Here is a 17796-nt window from a genome sequence, read left to right as displayed (position 1 = left end):
TTATTACATTGCTCTTATTTTGATCTAGAAATATTAAATGTGCACTAGTGCTTTGTTTATACATTCTGATGACAGTTAAAGTTTGCCTGTCCTCTCCAAAAAGCTCTTAAAGTGGAACTGAACTTATCGTGAAGATTTGCTATCTTATAGGGAACATGTCGAAATGTTATTTGTGGCTAAGCAGTAGAGTACCCTAAATGATTTACTTTAGGTCTTGAATTGATCCTAAAATAATATGCATTTCCTGTGCCTGTGCACTTTGACTCTTGAGCCTCACAGCTGCATATTTGCAGTGTGAGATCTAAAGCCAGCTATAGACAATTCAAATCTTGGTCTGTTAGGAACCATGTATGGACAGGCTGATTTAACCCAAGTTGATCGATCATTCATCTTGGGTACAACCAGCCTGATGGATTTTTCATGCGATTATTGGCAGCAGCTAAAGCCGCTAGCAATAATCATTGCGTACTCTCGGCAGGGACAGCTCACTGGGAGAACACGATAGCTCTGTGGGAGGGAACACAGTTAGTGTTGATAGAGGAATCAAACAATTTTCTAACAAGGAAAGAAAATCGCTCCATCTATGACCGACTTAAGGCATGGCTGCCTTTGACTGCTAGCCTTCTAAGATTTGGAGTGAGATTTTGCGATGTTACTATCTGTGCTGCTCAATGTTCTCCTTGCTGGAGAGGAAGCTCTACCTGAGGACCCACAGGACACTGACCTCCCTACTTCTGCTACATTCATTCTGCGGATCTGTGCTTTCTCAACCTCTCATGTTGCTTCTTGAATAATTCTCTATCAGTCATTAGGGGGCAACTATGACATAAGTACATAAAGCCCTGCCTCTAATAAGCTGCCTGCTTCCACAGAGAGGAACAGGGTAGAAAAAGGCACGGTAAGCCAGTAATGGGGAAAACATCAACTGCATAGAGACCATACGCAATACTAGTGAAAAAAACCTTTGTCTGTCCTCTGCTTTCCTTTTTGGGTGCAACTTTCATAGTTCAGGTTCTCTGTAATGCCATTAGGAAGAAAAAACAATGTAGGCACCTAGAGGTGCAATTATCTTTGTGCACAGCCAAGGAACCCCAAAGCCTAGGATGCTCTATTATGCAAATTTTGTCGAGAGGCTAAAGAAGGCCATGAAAAAGGACAAGCACCCACACTGACCAATTGCAGGGAGGGTGGGCCAGCAGAAGTCAGAATTCGCACAATAAAGCTCCTGGGTTTTTTGGTTACCTGGGCACTCATGCACGTTTAAAAGCACATACAGGAGATGCCCACAATGTATGCATGTTAACAGTTTAAGAACTTTAAGAGGAAAACAGGCTTACTTTACTAACATTTCCAATAAAAAAGGGAAAAGAAGGCGAAGGGCAAAGGAAACAAAAATGGATATCTAGCAAAAAAAAAAAAATTGAGAAGAAACAAAGGGGAGAGAAAAAATTATAGAACCAATCGTCTAGTTGAAGGATTTTTGTACTATCATTATATAAGGAACTACAAATACATTTTTTACATTTTGACACACGTGCAACATGTCTATGTAAATAAGGTATTGTATAGTGTTCAACAGCACTGGCCGTATAGTTTCTTACACAAAGAAACAGCCTTATTCAATACAAAATGGCAAGACAGTAAAGCCGTAAATAAATGGATCGAAATTCAGCCAGTTGAGCAGGGACCAGACCATTTTCGATATATGTGTGGCTGCTAATGCTCAAAGGAAGTCGATCTAATGTTCCACTTCCGTCAAATAGGCTTGTTGGCAAATTTTACTCAATCAGCATCTGATCCCTGTTTTTTGACAGCGGAGGAGTGCTGCTGTTAGAATACAATGGCACAGCAAGAAAGATTCCTCCATCCACCTTGCTTGTGTGGATAGAGGAATGCATTTGTTTGTTTTTTTTTTTCCAATTAACCAACTGGCTAATTGGAAAAAAAAAGTGGTCTATGACCAGCCTAAGAGTAGCCAGTACTTATTTACGTACTTTAGCCATAGTCTATGTCTGGTTACTTTGGTTGTTACTAAACTTTGACATTTGCGTTACTGAATAAGCATGGACAACATATTTGGTTTACCAACTGGTATAACATGTTTTGCGCTTCTTTATTAAATACACCAAAACATCTTACCAGTGTTCAGGAAATGGTTGTACTATTTCCTGCTTTTTATTATTATTCTATTATATTATTATTATTTTATTCAATCTGTGCTTTTTAAAGAGGATTTCCATGAATTAAATCCCCACTCCTGAAAATTGTCACACCTCCTTAAATAATACTGCGTAAAGGGCCTACAAACAGCCGAGGGCTCTATAGTCTTGGCTATGTGGCCTCAAATCCATAAATCAAAACATAACGGTGCTCATAGAGCAACATTACCCCTGAATGAATGGGCTGTGCTCTCTGACTACCAGCAGGTGGCACTGCATGAGGAATCCGAGCTGTTGATCCCATTATCGGTAAAGACCAAGAGGTGTAGCAAATACTCTTTGACAATATTTTTTTTTTTTTTAAGTAAATGCTTTTTGGGTGGAAACGGCATCAACATTGAAAAAGAATTAAGCGCCAGAAAATTTCAAACAAGCTTACTTCACAAAACAATGCACAAGTCAATAACAGTGTGCACCTTGCAGTAACCCATAGGAAACAATCAGATCTCAATTTACCTAATTCAAAACAGCTTAAAGATTTATTTTGATTGGTTACTGCAGGTGAATGCACTTTGTAAGATAATGCTTATAATAGCCACAGAGACATTTCCTTTGAACAGATCCATTAGTGTCCAGCATGAAACATATTTAACATAACACTAAATAATATAGATGTAAAACAATTTTAGCAGCAAGTTAGAAGCGATTTACCATTACTACCTTAAAGGCAACATTTCTATCATAGTTTTTTTTTTATAATTAATTTCTAATGCTGGCAGAACTGTATTGAGTATTAGTCCCCATATACATATGTAGCTTAGTGTAGTGTGCCATTTTATGTGGTACAGGAAAACCAGTTCACTTGGCACAGCTGAAACATCATTCTCATATTTCTGCAGTGCGTTTTCATTGCTGACATAGCAAAGCCTGCCAGTGCTTGTGCCGCAGAACAATTCCCATAGTGTTTTGTGCTCTGGTAGGTTGGACTTCACTTAACGCTCTCAACTAAACGCAGCGGACTGCCTCATTTATGAAAACTGGAGCAGGGGAAACTGGAGATGCTGCCTGTTGTCACAAAATTCCAGCTGTCACAAAAAAAAAAAAAAAAAAAAATCAAAGCATTTAATTGTTTAAATCAATCAAATGTTTCGGTTGTCCCAAGTGTGGGAGGAAAGTTTTGTTTCCCTGATTTGTTAAATTAGAACTATAGGCAAAACTTTTTTTTTGGATAGAGTAAGGGAGGGTTATAACCCCCATCAGATTTTTTTTTTTTTTTTTTTGCCATTTCTGTCCCATTGGGCAGATTTACCTTCACTTCCTGTCCCATAGCCAAAACAGGAAGTGAGTGGAAATCCCGGCATATTAGGGAAATCCTTGGGGCCTCCCAGATCACCAGAACTAGTGTCCTCATTGGAAGATTTTCCCTCTATTACTTTCTGGGAACAACCAAAAATGTGGGATTTTCTTTTACTTTCACTTTCAATGACAATGGTAAACAGGATAAATAGAGAGGGTGAATCTCCCTAACAGGAGCACAGACAGCAATAAAAAACACATAGTTGTTTTACACTATCTCTACTCTATCAAAAAAAAAAAAAAAGTCTTGCCTTTTGGTTTTACTTCAAGTGCATCTCTAATCAAATGTTGGTGCAGTTGGACTGATCTCCAAATTCTCATCTTAACTCATGATAAATGTTTTGTTGCTCTGTGATCCCTACTATCAAAGCCCAACTGTAGTTTAATTAAAACTATATTTCCACTTTTACAGCCAAATTACAGCTACTTCATATTTGTTATGCGTTCCTATTCACATAGCATAACTTTCAAAACAATGTTTAAAAATTGCTGCTCACTTTTTTTTGCTTGGTCTTTTCTGAAAACTCCAGGATGAAAAAATCCTACATAGTTTTCCCTTTCTATATAATGTTGGGGGGGGGGCAGTTTGCTATAATTATCACTGTCTGTACTGTGCTGCCAGATCTCATTATCAGTTCTTAAAGCGGAGTTCCACCCAAAAGTGGAACTTCCGCTCATCTGATTCCTCCCCCCCTCCGGTGCCACAATTGGCACCTTTCAGGGGGGAGGGGGGTGCAGATACCTGTCTACTACAGGTATTCGCACCCACTTCCTGAAATAGACTCCCACGCCCCTTCCCGCACCCCCCCGCTGTCTCCTGGGAAACACACAGGTCCCAGGAGATAGCGGGACCACTTAGGATGCGCAGCGTGACTCGCACATGCACAGTAGGGAACCGGGAAGTGAAGCCACAATGCTTCACTTCCTGATTCCCTCACAGAGAATGGCGGCGGCAGCTGCCGAGAGCCGATCGATTGATCAGCTTCGGCTGCCAACATCGCTAGACTCCAGGACAGGTAAGTGCAGTCTTTGTAGCTGTTGGCTTTTAATAATTTTTTTTTTCAGGTGGACTCCCTCTTGATTTGCAGGATTGTCTGCCCTGATAAAGGACTAAAGATCTCAAGGATCGGGTTGTCCATTTTATGTTAAAATGTCTCTCAGTTTGTCTCTTATCTTCACATTGCTATCTAATCAAAGCAAGAAAGCTATGTCGGATGTATAAGGCCGGCCATACACGGTGCACAATTTCCCAATCAACACAGACAGTGCAGGGAAATTAGCAATTGTTTTCTCCTGGTGGGAAAGTGGGGGAGGTTGGGGGAAGCAGCCCCCCCCCCCCCCCCGGGAGAAGACAGTGATTATCGCTAGCAACAATTGTAAGTGAATCTGGCTAGCTGGTTGTACCCAAGTTGTACCCAAGTTGATCAATCGATGAACTTGGTACATTCAGCCTGCCTGATAAAGGTTCAAATCTCGGACGGTTCCTGCTGAACCAGCTGAGATTTGAACCCTCTATGGGCAGCTTTATCCTGCTCCAAACAACTAAAAAGATAAGAAATATTTAAAAAAATGTATTTGTAGCTATGCTATGTGAATTTGAGCATATAAACATATACAGAGAGTTGACTACTGTCACACAAACTAGTCGTCTTATCTGCTGATTTCTGAACTAGAACATTCATGAAGTTCTTTTTTATTGCACCCTATGGACTTGTTTAGCCCTACCATTGTGGGGCCTTAAAAATATGCAGTTGAGTTGCATTTTTATTGCACCCCAACTGCCCCTCTTGAGCTAAAAAGGCTTAGGGGTGTTCACATGCTGCGGTCATGATGCTTCTTGCCCGTGACAAAAATGATCCAGCATGTCACACTCAGTGGGCATCAAGTAAACGAGGAAGCGCCACAAACGCCCTGCAACCACGTGCAATGCACACGATTGCACCGCATTTGTGTGGTAATTATAGGATTACAGCAGGCAGTGAGGAGGCGTCTTACCGCCTGGCAAACGGCTCTGAAAAAACGTTCTAAACGCAGTTTAGATACCGATTCAAACCTAGCCTAAATGTATTTATCTAGGTTGAAATAAAACTATGATCGGGCTTTAAATTTTGCCAGTAGTTAACAGGAGAGGCAATATATTTAGGATAGTTGAGAGCAGATGGGAATTGTATTATATCAACAACTGATTCTCTGCAATAAAAACATCTGCTGTCCTTTTTCTGTGTGCCGCCTTTGACGTCAAACACTATAATAGTGTCAGCTTTACTTGTGCCTGTACTCAACACTTCAACTAGTTTGTGCTAAGAACCAAAATTAAAAGCATACACACACTGTACACAACAACTCTATGGTATTCACATAAGTCACATTTCCGAACCCTATCCAAGGCTTGCTGGAAAGGAGAAATACATGTAGGTTTCTGATTTATTACATTACAATATATGACTTAACATTTAACTGAATTCCCTGCACTTTTTTGTGTCTTAGAACATACACGTAACCTGCATAAACTGTGACTCAATGCTACTGATGATTAGTTGGCCCATTTATCAAGTTTTTTTGAAATATGAATTACCGCTATTGACAGTAAACCATCAAGGAGTTTCCAGTCTAAATTACCATCTAATCCCTGCTAGGAAGTCACCCCAGCAGTCACATGGAAGGGCACTCTCCTCCTGCACTCCTGCTAGGTAATAGTTCATTAGTGATGTTTATGATTACTTGCTGATCATGCTGGGACATAATAGGAGCAGGCTACTTTAAAATGAACAAAATAAAAACAGCCTCCAATAGAAAACGCTTCATGCCCGGTGGGCAGAGTCCAAACTTTGCTCTGATTAAGTCAGAATTTTCACAGTTGACAAACTTTTGGGTATGTTGGTGCCTGGTCCCCGTTTTCTGCTGTGGTTACTTCTGCCAGCCCCTACGCCACTAATGTGTCCTGTAGGGGTGAAAGGGCCGGAAAAAGGAGCATCAGTTTGTGGTGGGGATGCAGGCATTCAACACGACAGAGGGTGTCAATTCCTGAAGATTTTGGGGAAGGTCATGGCTCTTCAAGAAAGCCAAGTGAGGACTCGCCACCTGCTGGGTGTAAGTATGAAGAATCTTCACTTACAGGCAGGTTTTTTTTTTAATATTGGTTTTCTTTAAACGATAAGAGTCACTTTAATAAGGCAGGAAATGTAGTACCCCCAAAAAAAGATATAACGTTTGCACTTTGATCTTCCTGTTAATATGCACATTAGAGTTTACTCTTATTTTAACGGTCAGGCTGCAGGCCACAATTTAGGCTGCAGGTGGAGCGATAGTAAAAATCTGAAGCTAATGTTATCCATTACTTTAAGGCTGGGTTCACACTAGTCTGGTGCAAATTGCAGCTCTGGTTTCCCTGCAAAAATAAAAAAATATTCATTTAGCTGTTCCTCTCCGTTGTAGCTGCGGATCAGATGACCAGGGAAAGGGGAGAGGTGTAGTGAGGAGGGGGAGAGTATTTGTGTTCAGAATGGAACACATCTGGGAATCAGATGCGTTCCCATTGAAGATTATTTGCAATTTGCACCGCATCTGCCTAAAAAATGCGCACGTTGTTTGTGCAATGCAGAGTGCAGATGCAACACACATATGTAAAGAAGACCCATTGAAAAGAACATATTTTTAAATGTTCTGCAAATTGGATGCGGTGTAAGCCACATCCAATTCGCATATGTGTGAACTCAGCCTTTGGGGACATTGATTTCTTTCCCTTTAACAGCATGCCGACCAGTCGCCGCAGCTATACTGCGGTAACATGGCTCGGTTGCACGAATCACCGTCATGGTTCATCTGTTCCATAGACGCCTACTAGGGGGCGCGCGCGCACCACCTGCTCGCCCACGGAGCTGCTGCAAGTGCCCGGCGGTCGCGATCGCTCGGGGCACGCAGAGAACCGGGATCTGTGTGTGTAAACACACAGTTTCCGGTTCTCTGAGGGGAGAACAGACAGATCGTCTGTTCATACAGAGTATGAACAGCAATCTGTCATCTTCCCTGCACAGTCCCATCCCCCTTCAGTTAGAACACACAATAGGACACACTTAACCCCTTCATTGCCCCCTAGTGGTTAACCCCTTCACTGCCAGTGGCATTTTTACAGTAATCAATGCAATTTTATAGCACTGATCCCTGCAAAAATGACAATGATCCCAAAAATTGTCCGACGTGTCCGCCATAATCTCGCAGTCCAGATAAAAATCGCAGATCACCTCCATTACTAGTAAAAAAAAAATGAATAATAAAAAAGCCATAAAACTATCCCCTATTTTGTAGATGCTATAACTTTTGCGCAAACCAATCAATATATGCTTGTTGCAATTTTTTTTTACCAAAAATATGTAGAAGAATACATATCGGCCTAAACTGAGGAAAAAAATAGTTTTTTTAATATATTTTTGGGGGATATTTATTATAGCAAAAAGAAAAAAAATATTGCTTTTTTTTCAAAATTGTCGCTTTTTTTGTTTATAGTGCAAAAAATAAAAATCACAGAGGTGATCAAATACCACCAAAAGAAAACTCTATTTGTGGGAAAAAAAGGACGTCGATTTTGCTTGGGAGCCATGTTGCACGACCGCGCAATTGTCAGTTAAAGCGACGCAGTGCCGAATTGCAAAAAGTGCTCTGGTCTTTGGGCAGCCAAATGGTCGGGGGCTGAAGTGGTTAACTTCTGCTATTTACTAAATATATTAATACAGAAAAACCTTGGATTGTGAGCATAATTCGTTCTGGAAACGTGCTTGTAATCCAAAGCACTCGTATATCAAAGCAACATTCCCCATAAGAAATAATGGAAAATCAGATGATTTGTTTCACAACCATTTATTCAATAAAGTCTATGGGCACAAGTCAGATAGAAGTCGCCTTGAAGTAGTACAGAGACCTTTTCTAAAGTCGGGGCGACTTCAGTAGCGCTAATTAAGACCGCTTTCATTGAGTAAAATGGGATTTCACATGTCACTCAATGTGGAGTCTCATAAGTTGGATCCCAAGTCGCGGCAGTGTGAACCGAGCCTTAGTTGTGAAGTGACGCTACTCGTATTGCAAGACCTCGCTTGTTTATCAAGTTAAAATGTATAAAAAAAATTTGCTCGTCTTGTAAAACACTCGCAGACCAAGTTACTCGCAATCCAAGGTTTTACTGTAGTTATATAAAAATTAAAATATATATTTTTTTATATAACATAATTAACAGCATTTTAAAAAGTTTGAATTTGCATTATAATATGCTTAGATGCAGCTACATTCAACTAATTTAGAGATATAAACAACTGCTTATTGTAATTTAATTAAGATCTTAATTCCTGGCATAGTCAGTACAGTAGCGTGGATTGTGCAGGGCAGGAGTAAAGCCCTATCCTTTTATCATTTCCAGTTTTTTTTCTTCTTAAGTTGTTTCCCCTTGTGGCAGGGTGACTGGTCCAATCAAACTTTTCCATTTTGTTTTATAGCAGCCTGGAAATGCAATTGTGTCCTCTAGGGACAATGGGTGACTAGCAGATACTATAAAAGTGATCAAAATTTTGTGAATATTTTCTTTGTAATAGTGTTTTTTTAGGCTAAATGCTTACTTTAAAACAAGGTCATCGATATGCATTGGGCTTATTTTTAGCGACATGTCAAAATTAGGTAAATCCAGAGCTACTGACTATATAAAAAAATCTCCTTTCTCATAAAAGTTGAGCCTCACCCAGCTTTTATAATACGTAATATACCTCCTAAGATTCTTTTCTGGTTCCTAAATGTGATATAGGGCTTTATTGGGCCAAGCATGATTTTCACAGTAAAAGATGTTAAAAAAAAATATGTACAGCCTGAAAAAAAATATATATATATTTACCCATCAACCTTCCCATGCCACCAAAGTCCACTTTTTAAGAGATAGGCTTGCTGAAATTTTTTTGCATCCAACACTTCCTGGTGTGTCAGTAAGGAAGGGAAACTATTATTTGCAGGATGTGCTTCTATTTAAGTTTTGGACTTCTATTTTAAATACAGACGGTCACTTCCAGCAGTCTATATCTGAAAATCTGATTGTTTTAACATGCATTGTTCATCATATGCTCAATTGGAACAACCAAGGTTTATGAAAAGTTTGTCTTTAAAGAGGAGGGTGTCCTAATCCAAATATACTGCTTTGATAAATGGGCCATTTAATCCTTACTTAGGCTAAAGGCAGTTTAACTTTATTTATTCATAAAAATAGTAATTCATATTCCCTTAAGAAAATATGTTATACAGTGATTTTCTGTGTATCTTTCTTTTCCATCTAGTTCCTGGACGTATAAAATGACTCCTTGAAAAAATTCACTGAATAGAATTGTCTTTGTGTATAACGACTGAATGAGAGACTGATCTTACTTACTTAAGAACAGCGGCTACATTTGCAGAATGGTCACGTGATGCGGCTTTTACAACATGCAGTGTTATATAAAATAATTCATGCCTTAAATCTTATGATAATAAAATATATCAGCTAAATTAATATTTTTTTTAGTGTTCTTAACTATCCTGAATTGTCCATTTTTTGATTACTCATTCAAAAGTCAGTAATCCACAGAGTCAATAAAAGTATTAAAAAAAAAGAAAAAAAAAAGAAAAGGAATTGCAAATCCAACCTACTGTAAACCCTGATTTCATTGAACAAAATCGTTTAACACTTAATATGAATATGCAGGCAAACAGCTAAAGATGCAGGCAAAATACTTATACACTTTTTTACCTGCTACAGGATTTGGAATTCTGTATAGCAAATCTTGTGATGTATGCACATTCTCTTTACTACATAGCCAGAAAGGTGACACTTGCAGAACCTGGGTAAATCCCTATTTAAACTTTAGTTTAAATACATTTCAGATGCATCAAAACAACAGTGCAAAGTCTAATGCCGCGTACACATGGTTGGACTTTCCGACCGGACTGGTCCGACGGATGCCGACGGACCAAATCCAGCGGACAATCTGATCGTGTGTGGGCTCCACCGGACCTTTAGCGGACTTTTCCAGTCGCAAATCTGACGGACTTTAGATTTGGAACTTGCTTCAAATCTTTACGTCGTAACTCCACCGGACCCAGAAATCCGCTCGTCTGTATGCTAGTCCGATGGACAAAAACCCATGCTAGGGCAGCTATTGGCTACTGGCTATCAACTTCCTTATTTTAGTCCGGTGTACGTCATCACGTACGAATCCGTCGGTCTTTTGTGTGATCGTATGTAGTTAAGTCCGTTCATTAGAAAGTCCGCCGCGAGTCCGCCAAAAGTCCCTCGAAAGTCTGTCGAAAGTCTGTCAGACGGGCTGTCAGACTTTTGTAGCCGAAATGTCCGACCGTGTGTACGCGGCATTACTGTTTGTTTTCTTTGGAAAGCAAAATGTAGAAAAGCCTGCCCTCTGCCAGCTTGCTTCAAAGTATGACCATTGTTTGGAAGCAGTGGCCTTCTCATTTGAAGCAGTTTCATCACCTTTGGGTGGGGGTACCAACCTAGGAAGTAGTCAACCTAAACTAGGAAGTAGCACAGTGATCTTGCTGACTAGCACAGCCAAAATGGCCTACCAAAATTAACCAAATCCTTTGGCAGGTAAAACAATTATTATGTATTTTACCCATGTAATTAGCAGTATACCTGGAGTTTGTCTTTTAAAGGAGGTGTCCACTTTTGGATAACCATTTAGGTATGCACTTTGGCTTATGTACATTATATGACCATGAGCAAATAGACCACCCTTCAGGGGTTTCCTTTAAAGGGTACTGTTAATGGACTTTTTAGACAATTTTGAGCTTGCAACCTTGTGGCAAAAGTTTGGGGAAAATAATGCCAGCTCCATGCACACATAGTTTAATAAGTTTATTGAGGAGTTACTCATTTGGTCTGAAAAGAGCCCTGACCTCAACTCTACAGAGCACCTTTAGGATAAAACTGAAACTTCAATTGCAAGCCATATCTTCTTATCGCTTGTGGCCATATGGTAAAAATTTCAAACAGACTTACTTCAAAATCTCAAGGAAAACCTTCCCAGAAGAGTCAAGATCAGTAATGGTGCAAAGGAGGGGTCAACTCCATATTGCTGACCATGATTTTGGTATAGGGTGTTTAACAAACTCATGCAGGTGTGATGGTTAAGTGTTCACAAAATTCTGGTCATATAGTGTACCAATGCTAGTAGAGGTCCCACTTAAAAGCCCTACTATTGTGCATTTGGAGCAGCATTCCCTCACTTTTATGATAGAGGACTGAGGCCAAATGGTGTAAAAAGGGAGAAGAATTTGGTTTTTCGTTTTTACTATTGCCTGTTATCATGGAATCAGGCTGAAATCCAATCCAGAGTTATTGCTTAACTGCTCAGGTTTTCCAAAAATGGACAACTCATTAAAATCTGAAAAAACAGGCAACATTTGATACCGTTGGAGAGTTGCAGCTGGCATCAACCTTGGTCAAAGATGTAACCTGCAAATCCCAGAGGATGACCATTCCAGATTAAGATCACAAGATGCATAATGAACTGGAACCAAACAGGTCTCCCTGTGCTACATTCTATGATATAAATGAAATCATTTGATAAACATTTTGGCATTTGTTTTCTTTTTTTTTTTTTTTTTTTTACACTTAATATATTAGCTTAAGCTTTACAAGAAAAAACACATAGAAAACCTTGTAGACATTGTATCTTTTTGGTTTAAACATACAAGCCCATGCTTTGAAATTATGATTTCAAAGGACTATGATCTGTCTCATGGCATTACTTTGTTCACTTGATCTGTGGACATGTAGCCACAGGGTGGGGTAAATTCTTTCCCTGGTGGAGCAGTAGTGTTAAGCACAAGGTTTTGTAGTGAGTTTGTTATGTGAACGGAGGTATAGTCCGCCACAGGGGCCTCATAGCCCGAAGATTTTTCAGAGGCACGAGAACTCATGGCAGCAGCTGTAAGGCTTTCTGGGGTGAAATAACTATCCATGCTTGGGTTTTGTGGGGCGTTCCCTGTTGGGAAATTCACAGGGTGAAATGCTGTCACAGCCGACTCAGAGATATAAGCATTGTCCATGTTGAAGGTTGTGGGACGTTGGTTGAGGGTTGTGGGATGTTGGTTGAGGGTTGTGGGATGTTGGTTGAGGGTTGTGGGATGTTGGTTTTCTGCTGGTTCACTGCATTCTTCATTTTCCATCTTGATTCGTTGCCCTGGTGAGAGCATAAGTCGTCCTGCTGGTGTGATATCACTTACAAGAGCATAGAAATCCATGCTCGGCTTTAAACTGCTTAGTTGTGTTGAAGGAGGCACATTTGTTGTTCCATTAGCAAGTAACTGAGTTAATTTACCATCTTCAAGCATTGTGCTTGGTTTTTCTACATTTGGCATCTGAGAATTTGTGGGCATTCCTCCACTATTGGGTTTGTCATTAAGGCACAGGAGATCGGCTTGGTTGTCTTTTGTGTTGTGAGTCTGTCCAGTATCTGATGTTCCATCACATATTTCACTGTTGCTGAAGTCAGTTTCAGGAATATCAGGTTCACAACAGCTGGCCCGGCCAGAATCATCATCTTTGACACCGAGACAGCTATGTGCCTTGGGGTATTCTTCGTCCAATAGTCGGTCAGTGTCCGTTCCTTCATTTTTCTCATCCTGATCATCAAGGTCAAGCTCAATGAACTCTACCCAAGGGTCATCAATGCACAGCTGTTGCTTATAACTGTCATGGCTGGCAAGTATTGAGCTAACTTCATCCAGTTTTCCTTTCTGTGAAGAAAATTGGATCACAAATGGAAAATTTTAATAGGTACACAAAAGGACACAATTCAAAAGCCAACCTAGTTTATGAATTTGTCAGAAAGGAATAGTGCCATTGTATCCCAAAGCAATTGACTGGTTCTTTATTGGATTTCGAAAAAGCCCAAATTAGAAATGAAAAGGAAGGAGCTGATTGGTTGCTAAGGAAAACACTGACATTATTTCTACTGGACACTTTGACATGTTGCGTTTACTAGCCCCTGTGTGCATAGTATAAAAATGTCAGGGGGAATCTAGCTTACACATTGTTGGTTTTGAACAAACGTGCATATAGTGCAATTTCTTAGTTTACATTTTGTGAGGCTAAGCACACATAGACATTGCTTTCCATTTTTAGCTTGTAAACAAAAACCTCAAGAACAACAATTGTAGAAGAAAACAATCAAGCTTCAGCAGGAATTTACAAATCATCTACAGAGCTCATGTTCTACCATCTTGCAAAATTTCTGCTTAAGATTGCTAAATGCATTAAAACAGTATTTCCATTAAGACCTCTATTCACTCTGATGGCCCGTACACACGGTCGGATTTTCCGATGGAAAATGTCCCATCGGAGCGTGTTGTCGGAAATTCCGACTGTGTGTGGGCTCCATCGGACATTTTCCATCGGATTTTCCGACACACAAAGTTGGAGAGCAGGAGATAAAATTTTCCGACAACAAAATCCGTTGTCGGAAATTCCGATCGTGTGTACACAAATCCGACAGACAAAGTGCCACGCATGCTCAGAATAAATAAAGAGATGAAAGCTATTGGCCACTGCCCCGTTTATAGTCCCGACGTACATGTTTTACGTCACCGCATTCAGAACGATCGGAATTTCCGCCAACTTTGTGTGACCGTGTGTATGCAAGACAAGTTTGAGCCAACATCCGTCGGAAAAAGTCCATGGATTTTGTTGTCGGAATGTCCGAACAAAGTCCGACCGTGTGTACGCCCTATGAGACTGGAGCTCAAGGGTTCTTAGAGGAATTCAATGCTTTTAAAATGCTTTTTGAATGTGACACTCTTCAGACTAAAATTTTTAAAAGCTAAGATTAAATATAGTGCATGGGTATCTAAGCCCCCTGTAACTGAATCCATAGAGACTGATGATTAGTAATGAACTAGAGACGCCTTTGTAATTTGATATGCTGTTGTGAAATGTAAACATGTCCTATATACTTTGAGGCTTGTAACTGAACAGTTTGCAAGTCTTCCTGGTGAAGAGATGGAATAACACATGTCAGCCTGGAATTTATGGGCTTGAATGAAGACATTCAGAGCTTTGAGAATCAAGATGAGTCTAATTCCCCCTTTGGGCTTGAGAATGGTGAACAGGACAGAGTAAATCCTTTAAATGTTTCTGCCACAGGAAATAGGTAAACGACACTTTGGTCCAGAAGACCTTAGATGGCTTGATGAAGATCTGCCACTCTTCTCAGTGTCAGAGATGCGAGTTGTTCAAACGATCTCTAAGGTGAACAAACGTCCCCCAACTCTGGAAAGTAAAAAATAATGTTTTCTGGGGACATGGCAGACTTTTAGGGCCAGACCTTGCAGATAGACTGGGAACCAGACTTGGAGGGTCTCATTGAGGGTGTCAAGGGAGCAGAGAAACAAAAGGAATGTTTCTTAACACTCAGAGAGGGATTTTGCAGTTTGCTCTTTAGATTTCTTCCACTGAGGAAGGTAATTGCTCTTGTCACCAGTAGTGTCTTTGATAATAGTATCAAGAGTCAATTCAATAAGAACTTGGCCCTCAAAGGCTATGCGGATGAAAAAAACTTACAGAAGGGTTCCGCAGTACAGCACTTTAACCAAAGTCTTGCATGACTGTAGTAAAAGCCTCAGCCAAAAGGGTAGAAGAATTGGCCACACCAAAAGGAGCTTAAGAGGAATCAGATGACAGAATTGACTCTAGGAGCAGAGTGCAACATGATTCAAGGATGCAGATGTCAACGCTGTCGCTAGTAAGCTTTCCCAGAGCTGTAAGCAGTGTGTGAGCTCAGGGCACCCAGTAGAGCAGAACTTCTCCCCCGTGTTTAGATTAAGGCATGTTGCTATCACTTGGCAGTAAGGCAGTGTAAAACTCAGGGTAAGAAGCAACGCCTCAGGTACTTCCGAAACCTGAACAGCAGGTAACAGATGAGTGTGGCTGTAGGTGACAAATGCCACTGTAGGCAAGCAGCAAGAACAGATTGGGGTTCCATGTGGCTCTTTACAGGCATGACCAGCAGCAGAGAGATGCTTCTTTGAGGTTGTACGGCAAGAAGATCAAGATCAACAAATGGCTTGTTGTATCAAGCAAGAAGATGGCAAGATTATGCATGCACAACACTCCATCCAGTTGATGATTAGTGCTCAATCCCACAGTGTACTGTGGTAGCAACCGTCAGAAAATGGGAAATCCAAAAGGTGCCTATCGCCCTATGTAAAATGAGGTAGCTACCAGATCTTAGTTTGTTGGGCCTTCTCACAAAACAAAGGGCGAAGCACTGCTAGTGGCTCTAGACCTGGAAAGTGCTTTGCTGCTAGCTTTTGCCAAATCAGAGTCTGGAAAGCAGTTCTTGTGGAAGTACCCGAAGGTCATTTTTATGGTTGAATATTATGACGAATATTATTATTATGATGAATATAACAACATGCACAGAAGGTACAGGTTAAAACAAAAGCCAGCAAATCCCCACAAACAGACTAAGGGGGGGACATGCATCATGTCAGAAAAATGCATAAAGAAAAAAAAATTATTTAAGGAAGGCTATTGCAACGTATAGGAATGAAATAAAAATAAAAATCAGTAGAATGTCAAAGACATAATATAAAACCCCCTACATAAAGTTTAAGCTGAATAATGCAATCAAAAGAGTCCAGCATACAGGAGAATGGCATGTAGAATCAAAGAGAGGAGGCTCTAAATAAACGGGACAATCATATGCCATTCATATTTGAGACCTGTGCCTGATATGTTACAAATAAAGAAGGATAAAGGATATAAAGGAAAAGCAGAAAAAAGTGTCTGGACGTAGCACTCCAAGATTTATGATGGATGCACCACATGGCTGCAATCAAAAAACAAGCTCTAGCAGTGACAAAGGGAGTAAGAAAATAACATTCTAGCAAAAATATATTAGTCTTTAACACAACAGACCTGAAGAAAAGACATTATTCCTCCTAAGACACAAGCAAACAACTGAGGCATGCTGGTAGTAGGAGGAGTTATTCTGAGCTGGCCTACAGGTTTTTTTTTTTTTGTTTGCTAGTGTCCAATCCTCCTGTAAGTGACATTATAACTCAAAGATTAAAGACTTCCTGCGTTCTTCAATGGACATGAAATAAACATTTATAATGCTGTACAAATCGCTCTGCTTATCTCATTTATGTACACATCAATGATTGCCATACATACTTGTAGCAGAGCAGGGTCAATTCCTTTAATCTTTGGAACTGGCACTGGGGGGAGAATCAACATCTTCAGCCTGAGAGGTAAAAACAAAGCAAGGTTATGCTAGCCACTACTATGTACTTTTTTTATAACTGAAAAATCAAAATTAAGTGTTGATTGTAATCATCTCTTAAAGTATGAAACAATATGTAATTAAAAACCCAGAAAGCATCACAGTTCCACAAAAGTTCCCTAGCAAACTGAATATTCTCTATATTTTCCGATAAAAAAAAAAAAAATCATAATTAGTTTGTTTTTCTATGGTAAACTTTAGGCTGCCATATAAAATCTAATTTTTAATTACAGGATCTTGAATTATTATTCTTACTGTCAAAAGGTAACAGTTCTTTGGGTTTGTGCAGACTAGATATGTTTTATCTGCATTTTACATGTACAGTATATGAAATTTACTCTAATAGCAAGTCAACAGATTTTTATCTACTTTAATTGTGTAGTGTAGATGACAATTCTTGGCTGCATTTGATCTACTTTACATCTCTTTAGACACAGCGGATCAGAAATGAGATTGGTTTGTGCTGCAGGCTATGCAGATCACATGCAGCCCGCACTTGTTTGGCATTCAAAAGCATGTGTCTGAGCAATGATGTGTTCTAATGTATACACAAAGCCTTTCTACACAAGCTCTTTCACTGTTATGTAGTGCAAGAAAAGTTGCAGTATTTGATTTACGCCTCATATGCTATGGTCCTGAGCATCAAAGAACTCTGTGTTGTAATGTAAAATATGCTTCTTCCTGATTTTGGGACTGTCAAAGTTGGAAGGGCCTATGAGAATGCACACTTTTCTAAAGCCTTTAGGAAAATATGGACTATATTAGGGTTATGCTTATACAACATCTAACATGCATTTATAATGTGTCTAATGTGTTTGATGAGTAGTCGTTACTTGATTGCTCATTTTATACCATACATTGTTGTAGAAGTATCTAAAGTATATATTAAATAGTGACACCGCAAGCTCTGCAATTGCTAATTGCTCACAATAGGGTTGGTTTTACAGGCAAATAGACAGTGCACTTTGCAA

General features: G+C 39.8%; 1 protein-coding gene across 3 annotated transcripts in view; it reads right to left on the bottom strand.

Moving 5' to 3' along the window:
• Positions 1–4090: 4090 nt before the first annotated feature.
• Positions 4091–17796, bottom strand: part of GHR (growth hormone receptor) — a 566569-nt gene continuing 552863 nt past the window's right edge. For all 3 annotated transcript variants that reach the window (XM_073621808.1, XM_073621818.1, XM_073621801.1), the window contains 2 exons: positions 16717–16786; positions 4091–13277 (listed from right to left, as the gene is read on the bottom strand). In XM_073621808.1, coding sequence (XP_073477909.1) covers positions 12276–13277; positions 16717–16786 — 1072 coding nt within the window. In that variant the 3' untranslated portion in view covers positions 4091–12275. The remainder of the gene's footprint in view (positions 13278–16716; positions 16787–17796) is intronic.

The sequence above is a fragment of the Aquarana catesbeiana genome, linkage group LG01 (genome assembly GCF_042186555.1).
Source record: "Aquarana catesbeiana isolate 2022-GZ linkage group LG01, ASM4218655v1, whole genome shotgun sequence".
NCBI lineage: Eukaryota > Metazoa > Chordata > Amphibia > Anura > Ranidae > Aquarana > Aquarana catesbeiana.
Note: the sequence above shows the minus strand (reverse complement) of the source record. Positions and strands in the feature narration are given on the sequence as shown.